This window comes from Schistocerca gregaria, chromosome 2 (assembly GCF_023897955.1).
Source record: "Schistocerca gregaria isolate iqSchGreg1 chromosome 2, iqSchGreg1.2, whole genome shotgun sequence".
Lineage (NCBI taxonomy): Eukaryota > Metazoa > Arthropoda > Insecta > Orthoptera > Acrididae > Schistocerca > Schistocerca gregaria.
The window spans coordinates 551827019-551854250 of record NC_064921.1 but is presented as its reverse complement, the minus strand read 5'-3'; the positions used below and the strand labels follow the sequence as shown (position 1 = coordinate 551854250).

The window sequence follows — 27232 nt, the reverse complement described above, 5'->3', positions numbered from 1 at the left end:
TTTCTGAAAATGTCGCCTTCGGGAACTATTGTTGTGGATATAATCCAATTTTTGTTTATCGTTGATATTACTCCGCTAATATTTCATCTGCCACTTCTTTATCACTCTCGGAAATTGCTTGGATTTCTTTCTGGAAATGTCGGCTTCGGGAACTGTTGTAGTGGTTATAACCCAATGTTTGTTTATCGTTGATATTACTCTGCTAATAATTCGTCTGACACTTTTTTCCCACTCTCGGAAATTCCTTGGGTTCCTTTCGGAATATGTCGCCTTCGGGAACTGTTGTTGTCGATATAATCCAATTTATGATTATCGTTGATATTACTCTGCTAATATTTCATCTACCACTTCTTTCTCACTCTCGGAAATTCCTTGGGTTCCTTTCTGAAAATGTCGCCTTTGGGAACTGTTGTTGTGGATATAATCCAATGTTTGTTTATCGTTGATATTACTCTGCTAATATTTCATCGGCCACTTCTTTCTCACTCAAGGAAATTCCTTGGGTTCCTTTGTGAAAATGTCGCCTTCGGGAACTGTTGTTGTGGATGTAATCCAATTTTTGTTTATCGTTGATATTACTCTGCTAATATTTCATCTGCCACTTTTTTCTCACTCTCGGAAATTCCTTGGGTTCCTTTCTGAAAATGTCGCCTTCGGGAATTGTTGTTGTGGATATAACCCAATGTTTGTTTATCGTTGATATTACTCTGCTAATATTTCATCTGCCACTTCTTTCTCACTCTCGGAAATTCCTTGGGTTCCTTTCTGAAAATGTCGCTTTCGGGAACTGTTGTTGCGGATATAATCCAATTTTTGTTTATCGTTGATATTACTCCGCTAATATTTCATCTGCCACTTCTTTATCACTTTGGGAAATTGCTTGGATTTCTGTCTGGAAATGTTGGCTTCGGGAACTGTTGTAGTGGTTATAACCCAATGTTTGTTTATCGTTGATATTACTCTGCTAATAATTCGTCTGCCATTTTTTTCCCACTCTCGGAAATTCCTTGGGTACCTTTCTGAAAATGTCGCCTTCGGGAACTGTTGTTGTCGATATATTCCAATTTTTGATTATCGTTGATATTACTCTGCTAAAATTTCATCTGCCACTTCTATCTCACTCTCGGAAATTCATTGGGTTCCTTTGTGAAAATATCGCCTTCAGGAACTGTTGCTGTGGATATAATCCAATGTTTGTTTATCGTTGATATTACTCTGCTAATATTTCGTCTGCCACTTCTTTCTCACTCTCGTAAATTCCTTGGGTTCCTTTGTGAAAATGTCTGCTTCGGGAACTGTTGTTGTGGATATAATCCAATGTTTGTTTATCGTTGATATTACTCTGCTAATATTTCATCTGCCACTTCTTTCTCACTCTCGGAAATTCCTTGGGTTCCTTTCTGAAAATGTCGGCTTCGGGAACTGTTGTTGTGGATATAATCCAATTTTTGTTTATCGTTGATATTACTCTGCTAATAATTCGTCTGCAACTTTTTTCTCACTCTCAGAAATTCCTTGGGTTCCTTTGTGAAAATGTCGCCTTCAGGAACTGTTGTTGTGGATATAATCCAATGTTTGTTTATCGTTGATATTACTCTGCTAATGTTTCGTCTGCCACTTTTTTCTCACTCTCCGAAATTCCTTGGGTTCCTTTGTGAAAATGTCGCCTTCGGGAACTGTTGTTGTCGATATAATTCAATGTTTGTTTATCGTTGATATTACTCTGCTAATGTTTCATCTGCCACTTCTTTCTCACTCCCGTAAATTCCTTGGGTTCCTTTGTGAAAATGTCGGCTTCGGGAACTGTTGTTGTGGATATAATCCAATTTTTGTTTATCGTTGATATTACTCTGCTAATATTTCATCTGCCACTTCTTTCTCACTCTCGGAAATTCCTTGGATTTCTTTCTGGAAATGTCGGCTTCGGGAACTGTTGTTGTGGTTATAACCCAATGTTTGTTTATCGTTGATATTACTCTGCTAATAATTCGTCTGCCACTTTTTTCTCACTATCAGAAATTCCTTGGGTTCCTTTCTGAAAATGTCGCCTTCGGGAACTGTTGTTGTGGATATAATCCAATTTTTGTTTATCGTTGATATTACTCTGCTAATATTTCATCTGCCACTTCTTTCTCACTCCCGTAAATTCCTTGGGTTCCTTTCTGAAAATGTCGCCTTCGGGAACTGTTGTTGTGGATATAATCCAATTTCTGTTTATCGTTGATATTACTCTGCTAATATTTCATCTGCCACTTCTTTCTCACTCTCGGAAATTCCTTGGATTTCTTTCTGGAAATGTCGGCTTCGGGAACTGTTGTTGTGGTTATAACCCAATGTTTGTTTATCGTTGATATTACTCTGCTAATAATTCGTCTGCCACTTCTTTCTCACTCTCGGAATTTCCTTGGGTTCCTTTGTGAAAATGTCGCCTTCGGGAACTGTTGTTGTGGATGAAATCCAATTTTTGTTTATCGTTGATATTACTCTGCTAAAATTTCATCTGCCACTTCTTTCTCACTCCCGTAAATTCCTTGGGTTCCTTTGTGAAAATGTCGCCTTCGGGAACTGTTGCTGTGGATATAATCCAATGTTTGTTTATCGTTGATATTACTCTGCTAATATTTCATCTGCCACTTCTTTCTCACTCTCGTAAATTCCTTGGGTTCCTTTGCTAAAATGTCGGCTTCGGGAACTGTTGTTGTGGATATAATCCAATGTTTGTTTATCGTTGATATTGCTCTGCTAATATTTCATCTGCCACTTCTTTCTCACTCCCGTAAATTCCTTGAGTTCCTTTGTGAAAATGTCGGCTTCGGGAACTGTTGTTGTGGATATAATCCAATTTTTGTTTATCGTTGACATTACTCTGCTAATATTTCATCTGCCACTTCTTTCTCACTCTCGGAAATTCCTTGGGTTCCTTTGTGAAAATGTCGCCTTCGGGAACTGTTGCTGTGGATGTCATCCAATTTTTGTTTATCGTTGATATTACTCTGCTAAAATTTCATCTCCCACTTCTTTCTCACTCCCGTAAATTCCTTGGGTTCCTTTGTGAAAATGTCGGCTTCGGGAACTGTTGTTGTGGATATAATCCAATTTTTGTTTATCGCTGATATTACTCTGCTAATATTTCATCTGCCACTTCTTTCTCACTCCCGTAAATTCCTTGGGTTCCTTTCTGAAAATGTCGCCTTCGGGAACTGTTGTTGTGGATATAATCCAATGATTGTTTATCGTTGATATTTCTCTGCTAATATTTCATCTGCCACTTCTTTCTCACTCCCGTAAATTCCTTGGGTTCCTTTGTGAAAATGTCGCCTTCGGGAACTGTTGTTGTGGATATAATCCAATTTTTGTTTATCGCTGATATTACTCTGCTAATATTTCTTCTGCCACTTCTTTCTCACTCCCGTAAATTCCTTGGGTTCCTTTCTGAAAATGTCGCCTTCGGGAACTGTTGTTGTGGTTATAACCCAATGTTTGTTTATCGTTGATATTACTCTGCTAATAATTCGTCTGCCACTTCTTTCTCACTCTCGGAATTTCCTTGGGTTCCTTTGTGAAAATGTCGCCTTCGGGAACTGTTGTTGTGGATGTAATCCAATTTTTGTTTATCGTTGATATTACTCCGCTAATATTTCATCTGCCACTTCTTTCTCACTCCCGTAAATTCCTTGCGTTCCTTTGTGAAAATGTCGGCTTCGGGAACTGTTGTTGTGGATATAATCCTAGTTTTGTTTATCGTTGATATTACTCTGCTAATATTTCATCTGCCACTTCTTTCTCACTCTCGGAAATTCCTTGGGTTCCTTTGTGAAAATGTCGCCTTCGGGAACTGTTGTTGTCGATATAATCCAATTTTTGATTATCGTTGATATTACTCTGCCAAAATTTCATCTGCCACTTCTTTCTCACTCTCGGCAATTCCTTGGGTTCCTTTGTGAAAATGTCGCCTTCAGGAACTGTTGTTGTGGATATAATCCAATGTTTGTTTATCGTTGATATTACTCTGCTAATATTTCGTCTGCCACTTCTTTCTCACTCTCAGAAATTCCTTGGGTTCCTTTGTGAAAATGTCGCCTTCGGGAACTGTTGTTGTCGATATAATCCAATTTTTGATTAGTGTTGATATTACTCTGCTAAAATTTCATCTGCCACTTCCTTCTCACTCTCGGAAATTCCTTGTGTTCCTTTGTGAAAATGTCGCCTTCAGGAGCTGTTGTTGTGGATATAATCCAATGTTTGTTTATCGTTGATATTACTCTGCTAATATTTCATCTGCCACTTCTTTCTCACTCTCGTAAATTCCTTGGGTTCCTTTGTGAAAATGTCGCCTTCGGGAACTGTTGTTGTGGATGTAATCCAATTTTTGTTTATCGTTGATATTACTCTGCTAATATTTCATCTCCCACTTCTTTCTCACTCTCGGAAATTCCTTGGGTTCCTTTGTGAAAATGTCGGCTTCGGGAACTGTTGTTGTGGATATAATCCAATTTTTGTTTATCGTTGATATTACTCTGCTAATATTTCATCTGCCACTTCTTTCTCACTCTCGGAAATTCCTTGGGTTCCTTTGTGAAAATGTCGCCTTCGGGAACTGTTGTTGTGGATGTAATCCAATTTTTGTTTATCGTTGATATTACTCTGCTAATATTTCATCTGCCACTTCTTTCTCACTCTCGGAAATTCCTTGGGTTCGTTTCTGAAAATGTCGCCTTCGGGAACTGTTGTTGTGGATATAATCCAATGTTTGTTTATCGTTGATATTACTCTGCTAATATTTCGTCTGCCACTTCTTTCTCACTCTCGTAAATTCCTTGGGTTCCTTTCTGAAAATGTCGCCTTCGGGAACTATTGTTGTGGATATAATCCAATTTTCGTTTATCGTTGATATTCCTCCGCTAATATTTCATCTGCCACTTCTTTATCACTCTCGGAAATTGCTTGGAGTTCTTTCTGGAAATGTCGGCTTCGGGAACTGTTGTAGTGGTTATAACCCAATGTTTGTTTATCGTTGATATTACTCTGCTAATAATTCGTCTGCCACTTTTTTCCCACTCTCGGAAATTCCTTGGGTTCCTTTCGGAATATGTCGCCTTCGGGAACTGTTGTTGTCGATATAATCCAATTTATGATTATCGTTGATATTACTCTGCTAATATTTCATCTGCCACTTCTTTCTCACTCTCGGAAATTCCTTGGGTTCCTTTCTGAAAATGTCGCCTTTGGGAACTGTTGTTGTGGATATAATCCAATGTTTGTTTATCGTTGATATTACTCTGCCAATATTTCATCGGCCACTTCTTTCTCACTCAAGGAAATTCCTTGGGTTCCTTTGTGAAAATGTCGCCTTCGGGAACTGTTGTTGTGGATGTAATCCAATTTTTTTTTATCGTTGATATTACTCTGCTAATATTTCATCTGCCACTTCTTTCTCACGCTCGGAAATTCCTTGGGTTCCTTTCTGAAAATGTCGCCTTCGGGAACTGTTGTTGTGGATATAACCCAATGTTTGTTTATCGTTGATATTACTCTGTTAATATTTCATCTGCCACTTCTTTCTCACTCTCGGAAATTCCTTGGGTTCCTTTCTGAAAATGTCGCTTTCGGGAACTGTTGTTGCGGATATAATCCAATTTTTGTTTATCGTTGATATTACTCCGCTAATATTTCATCTGCCACTTCTTTATCACTTTGGGAAGTTGCTTGGATTTCTTTCTGGAAATGTTGGCTTCGGGAACTGTTGTAGTGGTTATAACCCAATGTTTGTTTATCGTTGATATTACTCTGCTAATAATTCGTCTGCCATTTTTTTCCCACTCTCGGAAATTCCTTGGGTTCCTTTCTGAAAATGTCGCCTTCGGGAACTGTTGTTGTCGATATATTCCAATTTTTGATTATCGTTGATATTACTCTGCTAAAATTTCATCTGCCACTTCTTTCTCACTCTCGGAAATTCATTGGGTTCCTTTGTGAAAATGTCGCCTTCAGGAACTGTTGTTGTGGATATAATCCAATGTTTGTTTATCGTTGATATTACTCTGCTAATATTTCGTCTGCCACTTCTTTCTCACTCTCGTAAATTCCTTGGGTTCCTTTGTGAAAATGTCTGTTTCGGGAACTGTTGTTGTGGTTATAACGCAATGTTTGTTTATCGTTGATATTACTCTGCTAATAATTCGTCTGCCACTTTTTTCTCACTATCAGAAATTCCTTGGGTTCCTTTCTGAAAATGTCGCCTTCGGGAACTGTTGTTGTGGATATAATCCAATTTTTGTTTATCGTTGATATTACTCTGCTAATATTTTATCTGCCACTTCTTTCTCACTCCCGTAATTTCCTTGGGTTCCTTTCTGAAAATGTCGCCTTCGGGAACTGTTGTTGTGGATATAATCCAATTTCTGTTTATCGTTGATATTACTCTGCTAATAATCCGTCTGCCACTTTTTTCTCACTCTCAGCAATTCCTTGGGTTCCTTTGTGAAAATGTCGCCTTCGGGGACTGTTGTTGTGGATATAATCCAATTTCTGTTTATCGTTGATATTACTCTGCTAATAATCCGTCTGCCACTTTTTTCTCACTCTCAGCAATTCCTTGGGTTCCTTTGTGAAAATGTCGCCTTCGGGAACTGTTGCTGTGGGTATAATCCAATGTTTGTTTATCGTTGTTATTACTCTGCTAATATTTCATCTGCCACTTCTTTCTCACTCCCGTAAATTCCTTGGGTTCCTTTGTGAAAATGTCGGCTTCGGGAACTGTTGTTGTGGATATAATCCTAGTTTTGTTTATCGTTGATATTACTCTGCTAATATTTCATCTGCCACTTCTTTCTCACTCTCGGAAATTCCTTGGGTTCCTTTGTGAAAATGTCGCCTTCGGGAACTGTTGCTGTGGATGTAATCCAATTTTTGTTTATCGTTGATATTACTCTGCTAAAATTTCATCTGCCACTTCTTTCTTACTCCCGTAAATTCCTTGGGTTCCTTTGTGAAAATGTCGGCTTCGGGAACTGTTGTTGTGGATATAATCCAATTTTTGTTTATCGTTGATATTACTCGGCTAATATTTCATCTGCCACTTCTTTCTCACTCCCGTAAATTCCTTGGGTTCCTTTCTGAAAATGTCGCCTTCGGGAACTGTTGTTGTGGATATAATCCAATGTTTGTTTATCGTTGATATTACTCTGCTAATATTTCATCTGCCACTTCTTTCTCACTCCCGTAAATTCCTTGGGTTCCTTTGTGAAAATTTCGGCTTCGGGAACTGTTGTTGTGGATATAATCCAATTTTTGTTTATCGTTGATATTACTCTGCTAATATTTCATCTGCCACTTCTTTCTCACTCTCGGAAATTCCTTGGGTTCCTTTGTGAAAATGTCGCCTTCGGGAACTGTTGTTGTGGATGTAATCCAATTTTTGTTTATCGTTGATATTACTCTGCTAATATTTCATCTGCCACTTCTTTCTCACTCTCGGAAATTCCTTGGGTTCCTTTCTGAAAATGTCGCCTTCGGGAACTGTTGTTGTGGATATAACCCAATGTTTGTTTATCGTTGATATTACTCTGCTAATATTTCATCTGCCACTTCTTTCTCACTCTCGGAAATTCCTTGGGTTCCTTTCTGAAAATGTCGCCTTCGGGAACTGTTGTTGTGGATATAACCCAATTTTTGTTTATCGTTGATATTACTCTGCTCTTCATCAACACGACTAGAACTGTAGCACTATTGTGAGCTACTCGTCGGCTAATCAGTTCAACTATGCTGCGTAGCGTCATGCTGTGCTCATCATTGGTTGCCCTGAGTCCCGCCCCCTGTGGCCATTAGGAGATAATATAGTGGGTGCATGGTAGACAATATATGCGGCATCGAATGCCGTGAACATCATTAACATCAGTATTGGATCACTGTTGGTATTCTCGACTATGTCGCAGCTGGTGCAAGTATGAATTTCCTACAGGAATTATAAAATACAATTTCGGAATAGTTGCCAGGACCAGTGGAATAAACAAGGAACGCGTGATGTTGTGCTGTTGTCATAAAAATCTCTATAAAATGCGCGCATTTCGCTCAATATAAATTTTTAAATTGTCGGTAATTGTCAGGATTGGCGGTGCTTGGATAATTGATTATTAAATTACATTTCAACTGCCTTCCAGTAGACGATATTCGCTACAGTGTGTGTGTCTTCTGGTCTCTGCAGCCCTGGTCGCCGTGGCGCATGCGCGCTACGGCCCTCGGGAGTCGCGTTACCAGCCCACGGAGGACAGCGAGCAGCCGTCATCGGCAGAGAGGCGGCACAGTCCCGGAACAGTCCGGCGCCGCTCAGAAGACGACGGTTCCGCCTCGCCAGAATCGCAGGAAATGTCGTACACGGAGCTGCCGTGCCCAAGCATTTGTCCACTTATCTACGCACCCGTGTGTGTCGAAGACAGCAACCAAGACTTCTACTTGTTCGTGAATGAGTGTGAGGTGCGAAAGTGCGGCTGTGAAGCAGGGTTCGGTAAGTTCTTGGCATTTAAATCAAGTTGTTTTTTACGTGTGTTATTGATGAGATATCGACGGACTGTGCAGTTACTTAGCGCAGGATTCTAATGTCAGAATGGAAATATGAGTAGCCAGGAATGGGACTTTACATATTTATGCCTGCGAAATGAATTAAGGAAGCATTGTTCCTCGTACTTTACAGTGAAACGTCAGGAAGCTATCTTTCTTCGCTCGCTCCATGACTTCCCATCTTGCGGTTGTGCTTACAACTCGTTCGGATTATTCTTCGTAACTGTCTCTGGTACTTGCTGCATCTACTTAATCTGCTTAATTTAGACTGCGTAATGAGCCCAGTAGATGTCTTTCATGGTTTTGACCGACCATAACTTTGTATATAAGTACATTTATGTAAGATTCGTTTCTTATCTGAAAGGAAAGACGGCGTGATGCTTAGGCTCAGTATTCTTGGAACATACATTTCTTAATCTTTTAATTTTCCTCTTACCGTTCTGATGTCCTTACCCGGTAGCTGAATGGCCAGCACAACAGAATGTCAATCATAAGTTCTCGGGTTCAATTCTCGGCTCTTTCGGAGATTTTCTCCGCTCAGGGAATGGGTGTTGTGTTGTGCTAATCATCATCATTTCATCCCCATCGATGCGCAAGTAACGGAAGTGGTGTCAAATCAAAAGACTTGCACCCGGCGAACAGTCTACCCGACGTGTGGCCCTATTCACACGACATTTAAATTTTACCGTTCTCATAAATGGGCGCATTAACACGCCCTTCCGAAGATTTTGGAAGACCCTGGCCCCGAATCGATTCGACTAGCGCCGGTGTGCGAGTCAGCCTGGTTGTAGTTTTTACGCGGTTTCTCACATCCGACTAGGTGAAGACCGGCAAGGTACACACTGTCTACCTCGTTTACACTATTGACAAATACTTAGAAAATGTTGGCACACTGGCACACTTTTCATCTGGATACCACTGGGTGTAGACAGACGGGTTACACGAATTTCTTCACGGGGGTTGGGGGGAGGGGGGGGGGCGACAGGTAGAACGTCCCGCCACCATCCTTTACCACTAATGTTGTTGTTTTCTTCCGTCCGTAGAGAGGTCGGATGAGAATCTACACCCTACCCTATCCTGTTCAAGCCTCTTCGTTTCCGAATAACTACTGACACTCACATCAATTTCACATCAACTGTAATTGAGACATAAAGTCACGCAGGAAGAATGGAGTCATAATCAAAATTGATATGAGTGATGCAAAATTGCTGAATTGGTGGCTGAATGAAATAGCACTAATGTAAGGCCACTAACTTTATTTGACTCGTTTCGGGATATACTAATCATCAGAGAGTCTTGATCATCTAGATATTCAGGTCATAAAGACATGCATAAAGATTGATACAGCCTTATCAGTTACAGCTTTATCAGTTACAGCTTCTCTTTATGCATCTGAATACCTAGGTGGCCATGATGATGGATATCTCTCGAAACGAGTCCAATAAAGTCATTGGTTTTTAACTGCTGGAATTTCGTTCACTGACCAATTCAACAATTTTGCAGTACTCGTATTAATTTAATATCAGTTGAAACCTACCTGCTGTTCTCGGTTCCCCTCACACTTCCCTCCAGTACTACGTTGGTGAACTCTTGATGTCCCAAAATGTGTCTTATCGACCGATCACTTCCTTTAGTGAAGTTACTACCTCAAAATTAATTCTCCACGTTTTATTTCAGTACCTCCTCAACGGTTACGTAATGCAATCGTGTAGTCTTCAGCGTTCGTCTAGCATCATATTTCCCAAGCTTGTATTCCTTTTTCTATGAACTGCGTATCGACGATGTTTCACTCCCGTACAAGGCTACATTCCAGAGGAATACCTTCGGAAAACATTTCCTAACACTTCGATTTGAATTACGTGGTAACAATATTCTTCTTCAGTAACGCTGTTCTTGCTATTGCCAGCCTACAGTTTATATCCTCTCTCCTTGGGTCATTATCAGTTATTTTGCTGTCGATATAGAAGCGTTTTTAAGGATGTCTGAAAGAAACAGACATTGGTGACGATCCTGCAGCCGTAACAAATTTATAAAATCAATTTTTGAATACAAGAATCTCTCTGACAACAGCTGGGTCAGATATGGTGACATGACCTGTTACTGACACACAAAGATTATTACCGGATTGTGACACTAAACCATAGTACGAGCTTGACCCGAGCGCTTGCCTTTACCATTTCGGCTATCCGAGCACGCTTGCAGGACCGATCAAAACTTCCATACGTCATACTGTGTACGACCCTGTCTCTCGCAATTTTAGTTATATTACCGCCACAGCGTTTGAAAGACACAAACGTATTCAACGTCAGTGTTGATATTGCTATTTTTCCACTAGAGGCTTTCAGTCTCTTTTGGTTACGATGTCTGAAGGAACAGACACAGGTGAAGATCTTGCAGCTCTACTAAATTTACGAAATTTATTCCAAGCTGCGCTATCATTCTGACATTAGCTACATTAGGTATGAATATATGGCACATGAGAATTTGTACCGTACGGGAATTCGTAACCTGATTTACCGCTTGTCGCGAGCGCCCTTCTCAGATAAGTAGAAGGGTCAATACTGCGTCGCGTATCCTTACATTTCTCCAGAAAAATAATGTTCCACGTGGTCGGCTTCTACCAGGTTCTCCATTCTCCCATGAGTATTGTGCAACGATGACTTACTAAACTGATAGTCCAGCAACATTCAAGTCTGTCATCACTTGCATTCTTTCGATCACAAGTTGTTATATTTTCCTTGAACTTGGAGTGTACTTTCCGTGTCTCGTATATCCTGCACTTCACGTGGTGTAGTTTCGTCATACATGTAGGTGCCTTGCCAAGTATATCGGAGGTTGTAGAAGAATGTCGCCTACTCTAGGGGCCTTCTTTCGGCTTGGATCCTTTACTGCACTTTCAAATCTTCCCGCAGTTTTATATCTCCTATGTAATTTTCACCTGCTTCCTCTCCCCTTTCTATAAATTGTTTTCATCTCCCTTGCATATCCCGTCTACGTATTCCTTCCACGTGTTATCTGTCCTTTCTTTGCTTGGTGCTGGCTTTTCATCTGAAATTCTAATATTTATACAGTTGCTTCTTTCTTCCCCAAAGGCAATATTTATCTTTCCCCTAGATATACAGGCTTCTGTAGACTTATATTTGTCCTGTAGCCACTCCTGCTTGCCATTTTGCACTTCCTATGAATCTCATTTTCATACATTTGTATTTTTTTGTCATTTTTTCTACCTTTTTGTATTGTTTCCTTTCATCAGTTAAAATCAATGTCTCCGGCACTATGCAAGGATACTTTCTAGTCTTTTCATAATCTTCTTCTACATTCGCTATGTCGTCTCTCTAAGCGACTTCTCTAACACTACTAATGCCATATTCCAAAAATAATAAAGCAGATTCCGGAAGATGAGGGATAAAGGGTACCAAAAAGTAGTCTCTGGGAAGAGATATTTCACCAAGCAATTGATGCTGGCACGAATGCCGTGACTGGTAGTTGACAGATGCTGCGTTACAGGTCCAGTGCCTGCACCCGTGTTCGGCAGAGCTGAATGAATTTTTCATCTTACCGCGTTGAAGTCATTAGTCTGCGTAAACACTGCCTATAATGAACAAACGGAAATAGGCCTATAAGATAAAGGAAGTTCATTAAAAAGAGCCCCGTCGAATAAGAGGTCATTAGGGACGAAGGCGTAGATTGGATTGGACAGTGCTGACGAAACGTACTGGCCTCTGCTTTATGGGATAAACCTTACTGCCATGAATCTTATTCATGCACCATATCAGTAATCAGCCGTGAAAACCACGCAAAAGTTATCTAGAGTTTGAAGATCAGTCGTGTTTACGAAATCTTTGGAACCCAACAAAGCCCTAAATCAGAAATGTATAATGAATAGCTACCTTAGTTATACAAAAACAGCTACCGAAGCATTTGTAAAGCAATACAAATTGGCGAGTCGTGCGATTAGCTCAGAAACACATTGAGTTGCAACTGTGTCAGCAACAGTGTTGATTTTAACAAGAATGACCGCTAAGAATAAGTTAAAATTTGTAATTGTGTCTTTCAAATTCACTTGTGAATGTAACTGGCAGTTCCATAAGAAAACATTTATTCTTTAGTACATCTGATTCCTAGACGTTCAACAGCAGCCCAGTAAATTTTGACCAGCGTAGCAACAGCTCAGGAAAATAAAAATTCCTGAAGAACCATTATAAGGAATTTTCCGGAAACTTGGCAGGACGTCAGTTTTGGGTTTACAAATGCCAGGATTATATTAGATTCGTTGTAGGCAATCAAATATCAGCATTTGTGGAGGTTGTCTTAGAGACTGCAGTTAATGATCGTGATTTAGTTGTAAGAGCAATTCCGTGCGTGACAGGAAAAGAGAAGCACATACACTATGAGATCAAAGGTATCCGGACATCTGGCTGAAAATGACTTACAAAATTGTGGTGCCCTCCGTTGGTAATGGTGGAATTTAATATTATGTTGGCTCACCCTTAGCGTTGATTACAGCTTTCACTCCCCCAGTCTTACGCACAATCAGGTGCCGGAAGGTTTCTTGGGAAAAGGTAGCCCACTATTCTCGGAGTGCTGCACTGAGGAGAGGGGTCGATGTCGGCCGGTGAAGCCTGGCACAAAGTCGGCGTTCCAAAACATCCCATAGGTCAGGGCTCTGTGCACGCCAGTCCATTACAGGGGTTTTATTGTCTTGGAACCACATGGCCACAGGCCATGCATTATGAGCAGGTGCTTTATCGTGTGAAAAGCAGCAATCGCCATCCTCGAATTGTTCTTCAACAGTGGAAAGGAAGAAGACGCTTGAAACATCAATACAGGCCTGTACTGTGATAGCTCCACGCAAAACAACAAGGGGAGCAAGCCTCCTCCATGAAAAACACGACCACACCATAACACCACCGCCTCCGAATTTTAGTTTTGACACTACACACGCTGACAGATGACGTTCACTGGGCATTCACCGAATCCACACACTGCCATCGGATCGCCACACTGTGTACACAACGTTTTTCCACTGTTCAGTCGTCCAATGTTTGCGCTTCTTACACCAAGCGAGGCGTCGTTTGGCATTTACCGGCATAATGTATAGCTTATGAGCAGCCGCTCGACTAGGAAATCCAAGTTTTCTCACCTCCCGCCTAACTGACTTAGTACTAGCAGTGAGTCCTAATGCAATTTGGAATTCCTGTGTGATGGTCTGGATAGATATCTGCCTCTTACACATTACGACCCTCTTTAACTGTCGGCAGTCTCTTTCAATTAACAGACGAGGTCGGTCTGTACGCTTTTGTGCTGTACGTCTCCCTTCACGTTTCCACTTCACTATCACACTGGAAACAATGCACCTAAGCATGTTTGCGGTGGTCTCGCGGTTCTAGGCGCGCAGTCCGGAACCGTGCGACTGCTACGGTCGCAGGTTCGAATCCTGCCTCGGGGATGGATGTGTGTGATGTCCTTAGGTTAGTTAGGTTTAAGTAGTTCTAAGTTCTAGGGGACTGATGACCACAGCTGTTAAGTCCCATAGTGCTCAGAGCCATGTTTAGGAGTGTGGAAATCTCGCGTACAGACGAATGGCCCGAGTGACACCCAATCACCTGACCATGTTCGAAGTCCGTGAGTTCCACGGTGCGACCCATTGCCTGTCTCAGGATGTCTAAAGACTACTGAGGTCGCCCATATGAAGTACCTGGCAGTAGGTGGCAGCACAACGCATCTAATATGAAAAATACGTATGCTTTTTTTGGGGGGGGGGGGGGGGGATCCGGATGCTTTTGGTCACACAGTGTACATTAAATAGTCGGATATCAATGTAACTTCATACACGTGAACACTGTCGGCGTTAAATGCAAATGATTACGTTTGCAATTCTCTGTGACCGGTATAGCGGCCTGAGGGCATTAGAGCTGTTCGTGTTCACTGTTGTTTTCTGGCTCGTTAAGGTATATATATCGGGGTTGAAAAAAAAAGTTCAAATATGTGTGAATTCCTAAGGGACCAAACTGCTGAGGTCATCTGTTTCTAGACTTACCCATGTGCGATGGAGGTCTCTAATCTCCGCCAGAGGGGGAGGGGGGGGGGAGGAGGTGGCGTAGGGAGGGGGGGGGCGGAATCCCAATGCCTGACATAGCGTCTCAAACCACGCTGCCACTCCGCGTGGCTAACGAGTTTCAGCGTTGCTGAATGTTCAGTGATTACTGTGAAGGACATAGTCAATGTAGCTTACTCTAAGGAGACAGCATTTTCAACACCTGACGCACTTTCAGAGACATCGATTTGACTCTCCATTTCGGCTCTTGGTCAATTCGTCCAATATCCAGACTTGTGGAACATTTGCGTGTGACAGTGGCCCGATGTTACACTGCATGGGAACGTGGCGGCAGGCATATTCTTCGTCAAGGTTACTGTCGTCATCGTCTGGCTACCAAAAGGTAGGGTCAGTGTATTATGCACAAAGCACGTCGAAACCTCTTCAGAATCATCCCTGAACATGTCACTAAAATATCGTCACGTGCCCTCTTAATTCGTGAACTTTCATTTCGGTTTTTCCTTCCCTTCTGGGTGGTACAGTTTTATTGTGTTTGAGACAGTGTGACAGTGAATTTGAAAATAACTAAAAACATTTTTGAAGTTTTCCCAGATTTGTTAGATTTCCGTGACATTTCAGCGTTGGAACCGGATGGCACGATACTGCGGATTGCAACCGTTCAGCCACCCTTAGGTTTTTGACACTGGACATTGGTGGTGTGCACCATTGAGTTTCCACTAATAACTGGCGCACAGTTTACAACTGCATGCGCGCCCTCTGTTGAGTTCAGCGCGCTCTTCAGATGTTGTTCCATATGTGGAGCGCAGACGCAAGCGTAAAGGTAATGTTGTATGCAAGTCTTCTGAGGGAACGCGGATCCACGGTGTTAAAATCCATTTGTCAAATCATTAAAATATGTTCCCGCTAGGCGTGTAGTAATGCGTAAAGTGTTTTTTTCTGACAATATTAAAATCATCGGGTCCAGCGCCTGATCCAGTTGAGTCGCCAACACGTTTTACAAGAATTTCTACGTAACGTATTTCCACAGAGTCCTTAATAACTGAATTCCAGTAGGCTGTCGTTGGGATCAAGATTTCCGTGGCGGAAGTATGAGTAGAATGTCCTGTGGAGATACAATGCTTGGCTATGGCTGACTTACTGGGCCACTAAAGACGAGTGTGGGGTGAAGCGTATGTTGATTATGGCTCTGAGCACTATGGCTGTGAGCACTATGGGACTTAACTGCTAAGGTCATCAGTCCCCTGGGACTTAGAACTACTTAAACCTAATTAACCTAAGGACATCACACACATCCATGCCCGAGGCAAGATTCGAACCTGCTACCGTAGCTTTCGCGAGGTTCCAGACTGTAGCGCATAGAACCGCTCGGCCACCCTGGCCGGCTATGTTGATAATGATCGCCCACCTCAACCGTAAAGCAATGCAGCATTACTATTCTCTAATGAACCCATATTTGGGGCGAATAGAAACTAGGATCACAATCTTTATGACATCGTCTCAGTTGTGAATAACGACCAATGAATTTACTTCTGAAAATTTATAATTCTCATATTAGATGACAGTATTATTCTCGAAATGCACTCATTTCTACTGCACATGGGCTTAATTGTCTACGAGACATAGTTGTTCCGTCAGAGTCCACGATAACCTCAAAGACCAGAATGATCGTCTGTGTTAAGTGCTCCTTGGAGAGCAATACAGATTGCAAAACTGGAGAAAATTAGTAGTTGAATCCCGGTAGTCAATGCGGTTCTACTAAATTATCACTTTAGGGTGGTCTGATTAGTCGTGGGGGAAACAGCAGGAAAGATCAGTCTGGCAGTACTGTATTAGTTTGTTGGAGACGTATCTATAAGCGCCCTAAAGACATCAGATGCTTTCTACAGGATTTTTATCAGCGCTTTCGAATGTCTGTGTGTTTCTTTTAATGAGTTTACTGCCGATTTGTACCATCGTCTGTGTGAACTAGCTCTATATCTGTAATGATCTTGATGTCGGCAGTCCATGGAGAACTTAAGGTAGCCAGATGGACTGAATAAAATATTTCCTTCTACTGAGTTGTTATTACATGCTAACTAACGTCAAGCAGTCACAACCGGTTAATACGCTCCTTTTTTTCCTTTATTGAGATTTGATTCCCCCAGAAGAGGGCGGACTGGCAGCAGCTTAGTACACCGCGCTTCAGCCTACAGAATATTTTTTTTAATGAATATAATAAATAATAAAAGCAGGCTTTAAAATCGCTGACTTAAATGGTAAAATAGCGGAAAATTCTGGAACTTAAAACATAAAACACAGGGTTGACGATGCTAATAAAATACACAGAAAGCAGACAGGTAAAATAATAGACAGACAATTAGGTTTCTGTTCGCAAGAGATATAAAAATCACACCCAGTGACAGCATGATTTCTGATCGCAACACTTTGGAAAAGACGCACAACACTGAACGCTCACTTGAACACTGCACTAAAATGTTGGCACAAATATGACACACCACCGCCGAGGGAAGATGGGGGGAACCTGGACAGATGATGGCAAAGAAAAGGCGGAAGGAGAGGAAAAACGAAGTGGGGGGAAGGAGCCGGCGGAGGACGACGGCTCATAAGAAAGGGGGGGGGGGGGGGCTGGGCAGACGCGAGAGGGAGTGGGGAAAGGCAGAGGAGGGTTAATACGCTCGTAGACGACTGACATATAAGTCTCGTGTATGTGCTTTCCCGAGATGAGTTCCTGTGATCGTCGAAGTTTATCAGACCTTAGTGTCGCGCTGTATTGTTGTGTAATGACATCAGAAGCACACCTTGAAAAAAGTGGTCTTGGGTTATCTTGGTCGGATAAGCTCGAGCTTATAGGTAAGTACCTTTACAACAGAGACAGAGCCACCTCTCGGGGAACGCATAGGGCAGCTCCCTGTAACAATGTTTGCATTCCGCTGTATAAGGGTTCAGAATGTTATAGATACAATAATTTGTCACCAATGTCAAATTTGCCTCATGTTACTATTGTACTGTTCTTCCTACATACCACTGTGAATTGCCAATGATTACTTGTAGGAGATACCACTCCCGCCAGTGAGGTCCGTCCATTCGTTTGGAAAAATCCCAATTAATGTGAAGAGCTACTTTTGTTATTACATAGATTGCACTCCACACGATACCATAGGTTTCTCACTAGTTCGAACATGATAGCAAAGCGGTGCTACAACGGATTCTCCCAGTTTCCACCGTCCAGTTAGAGTAAATGTTCCAACTCACATCACTGTAGACACAAATGGAAGGAAACTTTTAATGAAATTAGTGGTTAGTTCCTCGAAAGAAGTAATTCAAGATGTTTGTGTGAAAGGTATACATGTAGGAAATTAATGTTAGGCTGTGAGTTCCATGCACTTTGTGGAAATGTGTTACTAATGCGTGTGTAGAAATGTGACCGCCTTAATGTGTGATCTGTTACAGAACAATAGGTAATAAGTCAGTAGCATTCGAGATCTGTACATAACAATATCCCTCAGATACTTCTCTAACGTCACGGACAAGAAAATTGCATTTATTGCTCCCGATCTCTCTCAGTAAGTGGTGAAAAAGAGACTAGAGAAGTGTGAGCATCATGGCGCTGACAGAATCTCTCAGTTTTTGTCACAGACTGAAATTCTCTACAGCTGAGAAGCCGGAAGTAGCTAGGGATGGTGATGAACCATAGTGTCGGATAAACAAACTTTGAACGAGGCCAAAGCGATAGTACATAGGAGACAATCGTCGTAAATCTAGTGAAGGCATATTTGTAGAGATAACGTATCTAGTGTTAAGACAGCATAGCTTACGTACTTAACAGGAAAACTTTATCTGCTAGACGTAAAATCATGCTAAATTTAGTTATATGCATGGACTGTATTACAGAAGATTGTGATTAAACTACTGCCCGGCGGTGATGGCTAGGCTTAATGGCTTGTAGAGGATAATAACAATGAAAAGAGTAGGACAGGAACTGCAGAAAGAAGGCATTCATGGCACTGCTGCAATTCTGTCACCACGGTCAGACCCATCGCAGCACGCGTGCCACAAGGATCGGTGCTGCGTCACACCCTACGCCCACGATAGTGCTTTCTCCACACGAAGCAGATGGCCGCAAGCCATCTTCGGTCGTCCTCAGGATGTCTGCAGTGCAGGAAGCACCAATGACTGAGAATAGTTTGAGTATAGCGAGGTTGAAGCAGTTCTTCCTTTCTGTCTTGAAAATAGTCACCTCTGAATATTAACGAGTCATTTTGATGTGCAGTGCAATAGTAACGACTGGCCTTACGGTCGTCCCACACATTTCACAAGTAGTTCCTTTGCGAGAGATTGTAAAAAGGACATATTGACTTATGAGTCAGACGTGTGTGAATCGATACCCAGAACAATCAGAGCTTTTCAGTCCAGTAAAACTGTCAGAAAAAAATCCTGTACCTTGCAAAAGGTGGGGGTAGAAGATTTTATTTTTGTAACTCGTTCATATTGTTGGAAAGGTTAGAAAACAAAGTTTTGCCAACAAAATTTCACTTGGGAAAACTTTCTGCAGTCAAAAAACTTCGAAAATTTCGGAATTTTTTCAGTTTTTTCAAAATATCTCAGTTTCATTTGCTCCTATCGCTTTGACGTCTAGTTTCTTTTTTAAAGAGCACAAAATTCTCTACAAATTTAGATTTTAGCATTTCTGTCTACTCCCAATATCATAGGCGCTACAGTGAGTCAAAAAATACCAATTTTTCAAATTTCGAGCAAAGTGGCAAATTAGCTAATTTTTGAACACTTATTTTAGTTTCTATTTGTGTAGTATAAACATATTACTCATCATGTTATTCATTGGAATTTACCATCTCACTCTGCTGCAGGGCCAGGACAAACAGCATCATATTCAGTAACTACGAACACATTCACGTCGGATTGCATGAAGTTTATTTGTGTTACAATATGTAATACGATTGCATGCAGGTGCCGTACATTTTCTACAGTTGATTGACGTTAATGATCAGTTATAAGAAAAAGTATGTAGGAATTGTTCTTTAGCAGACAAAAGCGTATTTATTCTTTAGCGGGCGGAAGGCAATTATCTCTAGTGATTGTTCACAGCGCGCTGACAGCTATTAGGATACAACAATAAGGGTCCTACAGTTTGGAGTCGCTTCCATTCACTATATGGAAATGAGTATGTCTGACATGAATTTGTGTTTCATTTGTGAAAAAACTGAGATGAGTGCTGGATGCAATGTGAAAAAGAAATGACTGAGCACACTTACTGATTGTATTGCTAAACGCAGGGAGTCTAGTCACACCCGTTTTTTGAAAACGCTCAGTGAAGTGATGGTGCATGTAGCATGCTACAAGAAGTATTTTAATGAGATAATGATAGCAGCTAGCCATCGACATCCTCAGGAACCAACAGGCATGCTATGTCGATCGCAGGAAAAAGGTCAGTTCAAGTTAAAAGAGAAATGCGTCTTATGTGCAAAAGGGAATTCTGATGAATTTTTAACCAAGCAGTTAAGACTGCCATATGCCAAACGAAATTTTGATGGAGGCTACCTTATCCACAACGTGACTTGGACCCGATATGTTTGCTTCAAGTCAATAGCATAAAGCTATGTGTCTTACCTGCAACGTCAATTTGGATCTCAACTTGCTATTGTATGTGATGGGTATCCATGCGTGGGAGACAAATGTAGCACAAAGAGTGCTGAGAGGATTGGTAGGTCCAAAAACATTCTTCGGTTGACGTTGTGGTTGAATCAGAGATGGTGAACCAAGTCTCTCAGGACAAGTTCTTGTACAATGAACGAAACAAGGTACGTTTGATCACACTTCTTAATCAGGAATTTTTGGAGTGTAGCGTTGAAGTGCACCAGGCACAAGAAGCTGCTGACGTTATGATTGTAACATCTGTCATTTCAAGGACCAAATATTTGGGAAGTGTTGTCATTACAGGAGAAGATGTTGACCTGCTTGTGCTCAAGACTGGTTTGGGGCATGGTATTGAAAACTTATTTTTCTTAAAGCCAGGAAGAGGAAATGCAGAAGACATGTGGTTTCTCACTGCATCTTACAAATTTGACAGTGAATATATTCTGTTCACTTACGCCTTTAGTGGATGTGATACAACATCCGCTTTTTTTTGGTCAAGGAAAAATTATGTGCTGCAATATTATTGCGAAAAATGAACACGTAACCTCAGCGCTTTGCACGGCAATAAACCACATGCTACCCATGAAGAAATAATAACAGCAACAGAACAGTTTACTATTGCATTGTATAGTGGAGGTGTCAGCAGTTCCCACACACTAGACCATTTTTGGTACCAGCTATTCGCCAAGCCTGCCACAAAAAGCAAACTGAATCTTGCACGGTTGCCACCTACACTAGATGCTACACATCATTCGTTGCGGACTTACCAACAAGTCCAAAGTTGCATGGGAAATTGGAAAACTCCTGAGAAATGGGGCTGGAATCACAGTGACCACGGTGAAATACCCGTTATAATGAGCCAAGCTCCAGCACCTGTAGCACTTCACATTGTTTCATGCTCATGCAAGCTGAACTGTGGCGGGGCGTGCTCCTGCAGAAAAACGGGTTTGAAATGTTCTTCAATTTGCAAGAAATGTATTGGGGTCAACTGTGAAAATGTACCAAAATTTTTATATGAAGACAGTGAAGAAGATGTTATGGGGTATGTTGAGGAAACCGCTGACGAAATCAGTGAACTTGCTGAGGCTGACTCGCTGTTTCAAGAAGAGGTCAATCTGGGATCAACTCTAGGTACAGACCCTGAATCCGTAACTCAAGGTATTTCTGGTGACACTGAGGAACCTGGCCCATCAAAACGTTGGAAGTGATGCTCATATCTGTCTCAAGTGCGCTAATGAGCGATATCACAAGTATGACACACCCAGAACTGTCAACATTTGTTAGTAACTGACAATGCATTTTAATTGTAATAAAGCTAATTTTTTATTGTCAACTGTGTGGCTTTTATACACCAGAATAATTACCTACCTAATTAGGCTGCTTATTGCAGCTAATAATAGTTCAATTTCCCTGAGACAATTTATTTTGTGTGTGTGTGTGTGTGTGTGTGTGTGTGTGTGTGTGTGTGTGTGTGTGTGTGTATGTATGTATGTGTCTGTTAGTGATGTATTTTTATATTTATAATTTTACAAATACCAGGGCTGAAGTGGCCCATAGTGAATTTCAGGTAGTGATGTAAGAATCACAACAGTTGGGTGGCCAGCAATCCTCATGTTGCATACAGAGAAATCGACTACTTGAAAGTGAGTGGTAAATTCCAACATACAACATGATGTATAATGTATTTATTCTACGCAAACAAAAACTGAAAAAATAGTGTTCGAAAATAAGGTATCTTGCCACTATGCTCAAAATTTGAGAAATTGCTATTTTTGGAGACGCTGTAGTGCCTTAGATATTGGAAGTAGAAAAAAATGGCAAGAATCAAATTTGTAGATAATTTTGTGCTCTTTAAAAAAGAACATAGACGTTAAAGCGATAGGAGCAAATGAAACTGAGATATTTTGAAAAAACGGAAAAAAGGCCGAATTTTTCCAAGTTTTTTGACTGCAGAAAGTTTTCTCAAGCCAAATTTTGTTGGCAAAACTCGGTTTTCTAATATTTCCAACCATATGAACGAGTTGAAAAAATAAACTCTTCTACCCCACCTTCTGCAGGGTATTTCTGCAAGTTGACTGGACTATTTATGCCTGCCAGAGGAACTTCTACAGAGTATTGAGTGCACTGTATATGCACTATGCCATCTTTCGAATAAACAAGGCTCTTGCATTTAATTTACAATACAAAGAAGTTAATGTGCTAAAATAGAGAACAAAGTTGAAGATGCAGTCACAGAACACACTATCTTATGGTAAATCGTCACTCTCTAATAGTTCTTAGCATCTCTTAGGCCATAAATTTTACTGCAATAATATATCGCTAAGGCAGTCATATAATGGGTGTGAACACATTTAAATTCTTATTGCTAAAGAGCATTATTAATATGAATAACAAGACTATCAACAATCTTGATCATGCTGAGACTTATACATGGTAAAATTTAATAGGTAATGATTAGCGCCTTATCTGTATAGCGACTTAGCTGTTAGCTAGCTCAATAAATATGTAACTATACAGCTGAGATGGTTTTCATTAATCTAAAACTTGTAACATAGCTGCTAAGGTTCAGTGACCGTGTCAGAATTATATTGGGAACAAGTAAGCCCTCGGTCAGAAATATTAAGTCAAAATTGACGTGGTTTCGACGCTACCATGAGCATCGTCTTCAGATTTAGAGTAACTGTTCTAAAACATATTAGGTATATACTACATTAATAAAATTAAAGTTTGTACTGACTGGAAATGATGCAGTACATACAAGGCACATATTAAAAAAGATCTGAGCCGGAAAGGCGACGTCATAAACTGTTGTGAGATGGCGAGCCGCTAAGGGCTGATCGTACTGTTAACAAGGGTAGCAACGAGACTGAACTAATTTGTTTTAGAACAGTTAGTCTAATTCTGAAGACGACGCTCATAGTAGCGTCGAGACCAGGTCAATTTTGACTTAATATTTGTAACCGAGGGCTTATTTGGTCCAATATTTTCGTTAATCATTGAAAAGTCTGACCATGCACAAAATGTTCTCGGTTTCGAATCCGCATCAGTTCCTATAAAACTCTCGAGCTCCGCATTGTTGTCAGAAGTAAAACTACCGACTGCTGGGATAGCGTTTTTTCCTTTCTTTGTTGTGATTTTATTACCCTACCCCCCTAGATGAAGCTGGGCTGGGAAGGACTGGCAGCGGCACAATCTGTCTCTCTTCAGCCGTGTGATAATAAACAGTAATAATAATAATAATAATAATAATAATAATAATAATAATAATAATAATAAAAAGATGAAAACAATACATATAAAAGGCGATAAAGAGGAACATAAGAACCGAATAAGTGGGGGTTAAAAACGCACGTACGCGGAGACCTTAATTGTGGGATAGTTAAAAGAAAGTCCACATAAAGTTAAAAAAAACACAGCTGGTGATTTGTGTAACACGTAAAAAACACTGAAGTCACATGCACAAGTTAAAGGTTGGCCACAGTATTAAAACATACCAGAACGATTACACTTTAAAACAACCGTACGAGATGCATTACACACGAAGAAAAGCAAAAACTGCATGGAGGGACATGCCGAAGGAGGGGAGGCCTCGGGATGCCACCATTTCCCGCTTTCATACCTAAGATTACGGCCGCTGGCACCAGCCAGAGAGGGCCGAAACGAGGGGTACGCGGAAGGCGAGTTGGGCAGCTCACGGCAGCTCCGGCACGCTGCAGGACCGAATGACGTCAGATGGCGCGATGGGCCGGCGCCACGTTTGGAACTGCAGTTCCCGCCTCCCTTAAGCATCCGCCGTTGCTTGCTTTCGACGCCCAAAGCCCGCCGCCATGCCCTACTTAGTGTGTATCCCTTGTCTCTGTTGCAATTACTTTTGAATACATTATGGGAAATGCTGTGATCAATGTCTTACAAATATTCAGTATTAAAAACAGTCTTGATCACGATTTATTTATCGAGGTGTGACTGTATTCGACCACAACTGTGGGCATCTTCAGACCATTGAGTAGGAACCTCTTTCTGTTGGAGAATCACTACTACCATTCTCCAACAGAAGAGGTTACTACTCAATGGTCTGAAGATGACCACAGTAGTGGTCGAAACCGGTCACCTTGATAAATAAATCGTGATCAAGGCTGTTGTTAATAGTAAATATCTGTTGCAATTGTTGCTGTTCTTTCTAATCTCGGCAGCCTCTTTTATAACTGATTCCCAGCATGTTGACGCATGAGCCCAGACTCTTGTGTTCTTAGACAGTACTTTGTATCCGTTTCTGAGGCAATGCTCAGCTATGACCGACGTGTCGAGCTCCCTGTGCTTAGTATGTCCCTCGTGCACTGTACAACGCACCGCAACTGTGTTGATTGTCAGGTCGTTATAGATGCTGCCTAACTCGCAAGGGATACCAAACACATCGGAGACAAGGCAGGGGAATGAAATCACAAAAGAGCCGTCCTGGCAGTCAGTACTACTGTCGTCGATGGCGGAGCTTGCCATCGAGAGCTCGAGAGTTTTGTTGGAACTGATGCGGCTTGAAAACTGATACGATTTTGTCCAGTCATGTCGCCGTGAAACACTCTGAGGACACAAGGCTGTCGTTGTTTTCCAGTAACTCTTCTCCGTATTTTAGAGGAATTTTCATACAGAACTGATTGTTCAAAACTAGTTATTGAATCAGTTTGTAATCTCTGCGAATGGCTTGTTTGTTGGCACGTTACAATGTCGAGATGATCATACTTATATATAACGCAACTATCTTTTTTGAAGCAGATATAGAAGAGAACTAAGTATTATGTAAAAAAAAGTTTCGTAATGTAGGGAACTTTCTGTGGATATTCTTTTTTACCCGATTACTACAAATACGACTATTTTCCCTTAGTCTTTTGCAGTCAATGCTGACATTGTCTATTCCTCACTGGTAATACGTTACTCTCCTGTTGTCTCGACTGTAGAGTGTATGCTGTCCTTAGTATTTTCACTGATGTACGTCTACAGTAAAATCTTCAAAACTTTTGTGTATATAGAAATATGTAACTTCTTTATTTTTATAGCTATAAACACATTTCTAATTGTGAGACGTGTTCTTTTACGATCTCTAAGACAAGCTCCGTGGTTTGTATGGGTGGTTGTACAGCCTGATGATACATCCGTTCTCTTGGTGGTATTGTAAATTACGAAATCGAAGACTACGTTATTTCCACGGACAGCTAGGTATTTGTACAGACCACTAAACCGGAAGCCCTCTTGCCATGATACGTTTGATACCACTGAAATGGGAAAAATTTTACTGCTGTTACTAACGAATGCTTCGCCTTATCGGGATGTAGTACATATTCAGGCCGAGTTTATTTAATAGAGGACTGTATCTACCTCGGAATCTAGATGGCTAAATCACGATCTCATTTCCTTCTGGCCTACAAAGTACCACCTGAATCACGCTCCGACATTACGGCAGTACCGCAAAAGCTCGCACCTTACATCCCTTTACGTATCACCACAGACACTTTCAAGATGAAATGAAAGATTGGAGACAAAGACACACATGAACAGTCATCTGCCTACGCTTCGTCCGTGAAAGTAATGTGGATGACTAAACATATAAAGATGTAAAGAACTCGCTGCACTTCCGAAATATATACGTAGCACAAGTGTAAGTAATGAAACGCCATTGCACTAGCCTTCAAAACACAAGATACACAAGAAGGCACACATGGTAACTTCCAACGCCCATCAAACATTTTCGCTATGACAATGCTTCACCGAGCAAGCAAATATGGACGACCAAACGCTCAAGAACAAGCAAGACACAGTTGTATTAATGGGAATGTGGTCAAAGGAATTCTATATTTTTAACATGCTCTTGGGCGTGTGGGGACCCACTTCTTGCTAATGAATCCCTAACTTTCTCTAAATTGCGAAGCCAGAACATGATCTAGTCACATTGCAACAACAGCTGTCCGTGCCGTTAAGGAAATGGAAAAAGCGACATATATGTTATCAACAATAAATAATAACACCTGTAGAAAAGTTTTTCACAGATACTACCGTTATTAAGATATCCTTCCTTTTATTTGTTACAGTTTACACGTTTGTACCAAGGGAGATGTGTAAAGCAACCACGTCACTTTGCCCAATGCAAACGAAATCTTCCCGGCGTTTGAATCTAGAGGAAGACACTGAAACAGAAGACTCATCCTCCAGCGAGTAACGTCCGAGTGGATCTCCTGACGACAAGGAATCTTCGAAAAGCAGAAAAATAATGAGTGTGCTTAGAGGTACCAAGAAAATCCGACAGCAGAAGAATTTACCTCAGGTACTAGCAACAAAACTACCTGAATAACCTCAACGACTTTTCTGTTTCATTGATTCGACCACGAAATACAATAAATCAAATCAGCTGTTATTTAATACAACTTGTTATTTACATACAGTTTTCAGTCCTTCTTTATCATTTTCTTTTCCTGTAATAGATTGGCTCAAACCCAAAGGAAGCCCCATGTCATCTGGTGTTACATTTTTGATTACACAATAAATTTATCTGCCAATAGCATCTGACACTGGAAAATAATAAATGCACGTTAATAACGTCAGTCACATTCGGCCCAATCAAGCTATACATTCAAATCGCTGATTTTCTTTCATTAGGATACATGGTTTCATTGACAACGTACTGCCAAATTAAAAATAAACCTGTTGGTTATAAATATAGGTTGTATTAATTTTCCTGTGTAAACCTTAACTAATGGTAAAAGGACTGCAGGATGCGGTCTGCAAAACGTCATGGTGAAATGCGTTGACGCTTCGGTTGCGGCAAATACCTATGTTGCTTTACCAAAAAGTTTAAATAAATAAGTAAAGATGAAACATAATTAGATGTTGAATAATGTTTATCGATGGATGCCACATGTATCAGAATGACGTTGAGCAACGTACGTGGAATCCAGGAGTATAGCCGTTCCTGTCAAAAGC

General features: G+C 40.9%; 1 protein-coding gene across 2 annotated transcripts in view; it reads left to right on the top strand.

Annotated features, from left to right (window-relative positions):
• The window catches only part of LOC126332010 (greglin), a 73775-nt gene extending 46804 nt beyond the window's left edge, over positions 1-26971 (top strand). Inside the window, exons 2-3 of one of the 2 annotated variants that reach the window (XM_049996542.1) lie at positions 8204-8503; positions 26344-26971. In XM_049996542.1, the coding sequence (XP_049852499.1) occupies positions 8204-8503; positions 26344-26471 (428 nt within the window). In that variant the 3' untranslated portion in view covers positions 26472-26971. The remainder of the gene's footprint in view (positions 1-8203; positions 8504-26343) is intronic. The other variant, XM_049996540.1, reaches the window with a different exon arrangement.
• The last annotated feature ends 261 nt before the right edge of the window (positions 26972-27232 follow it).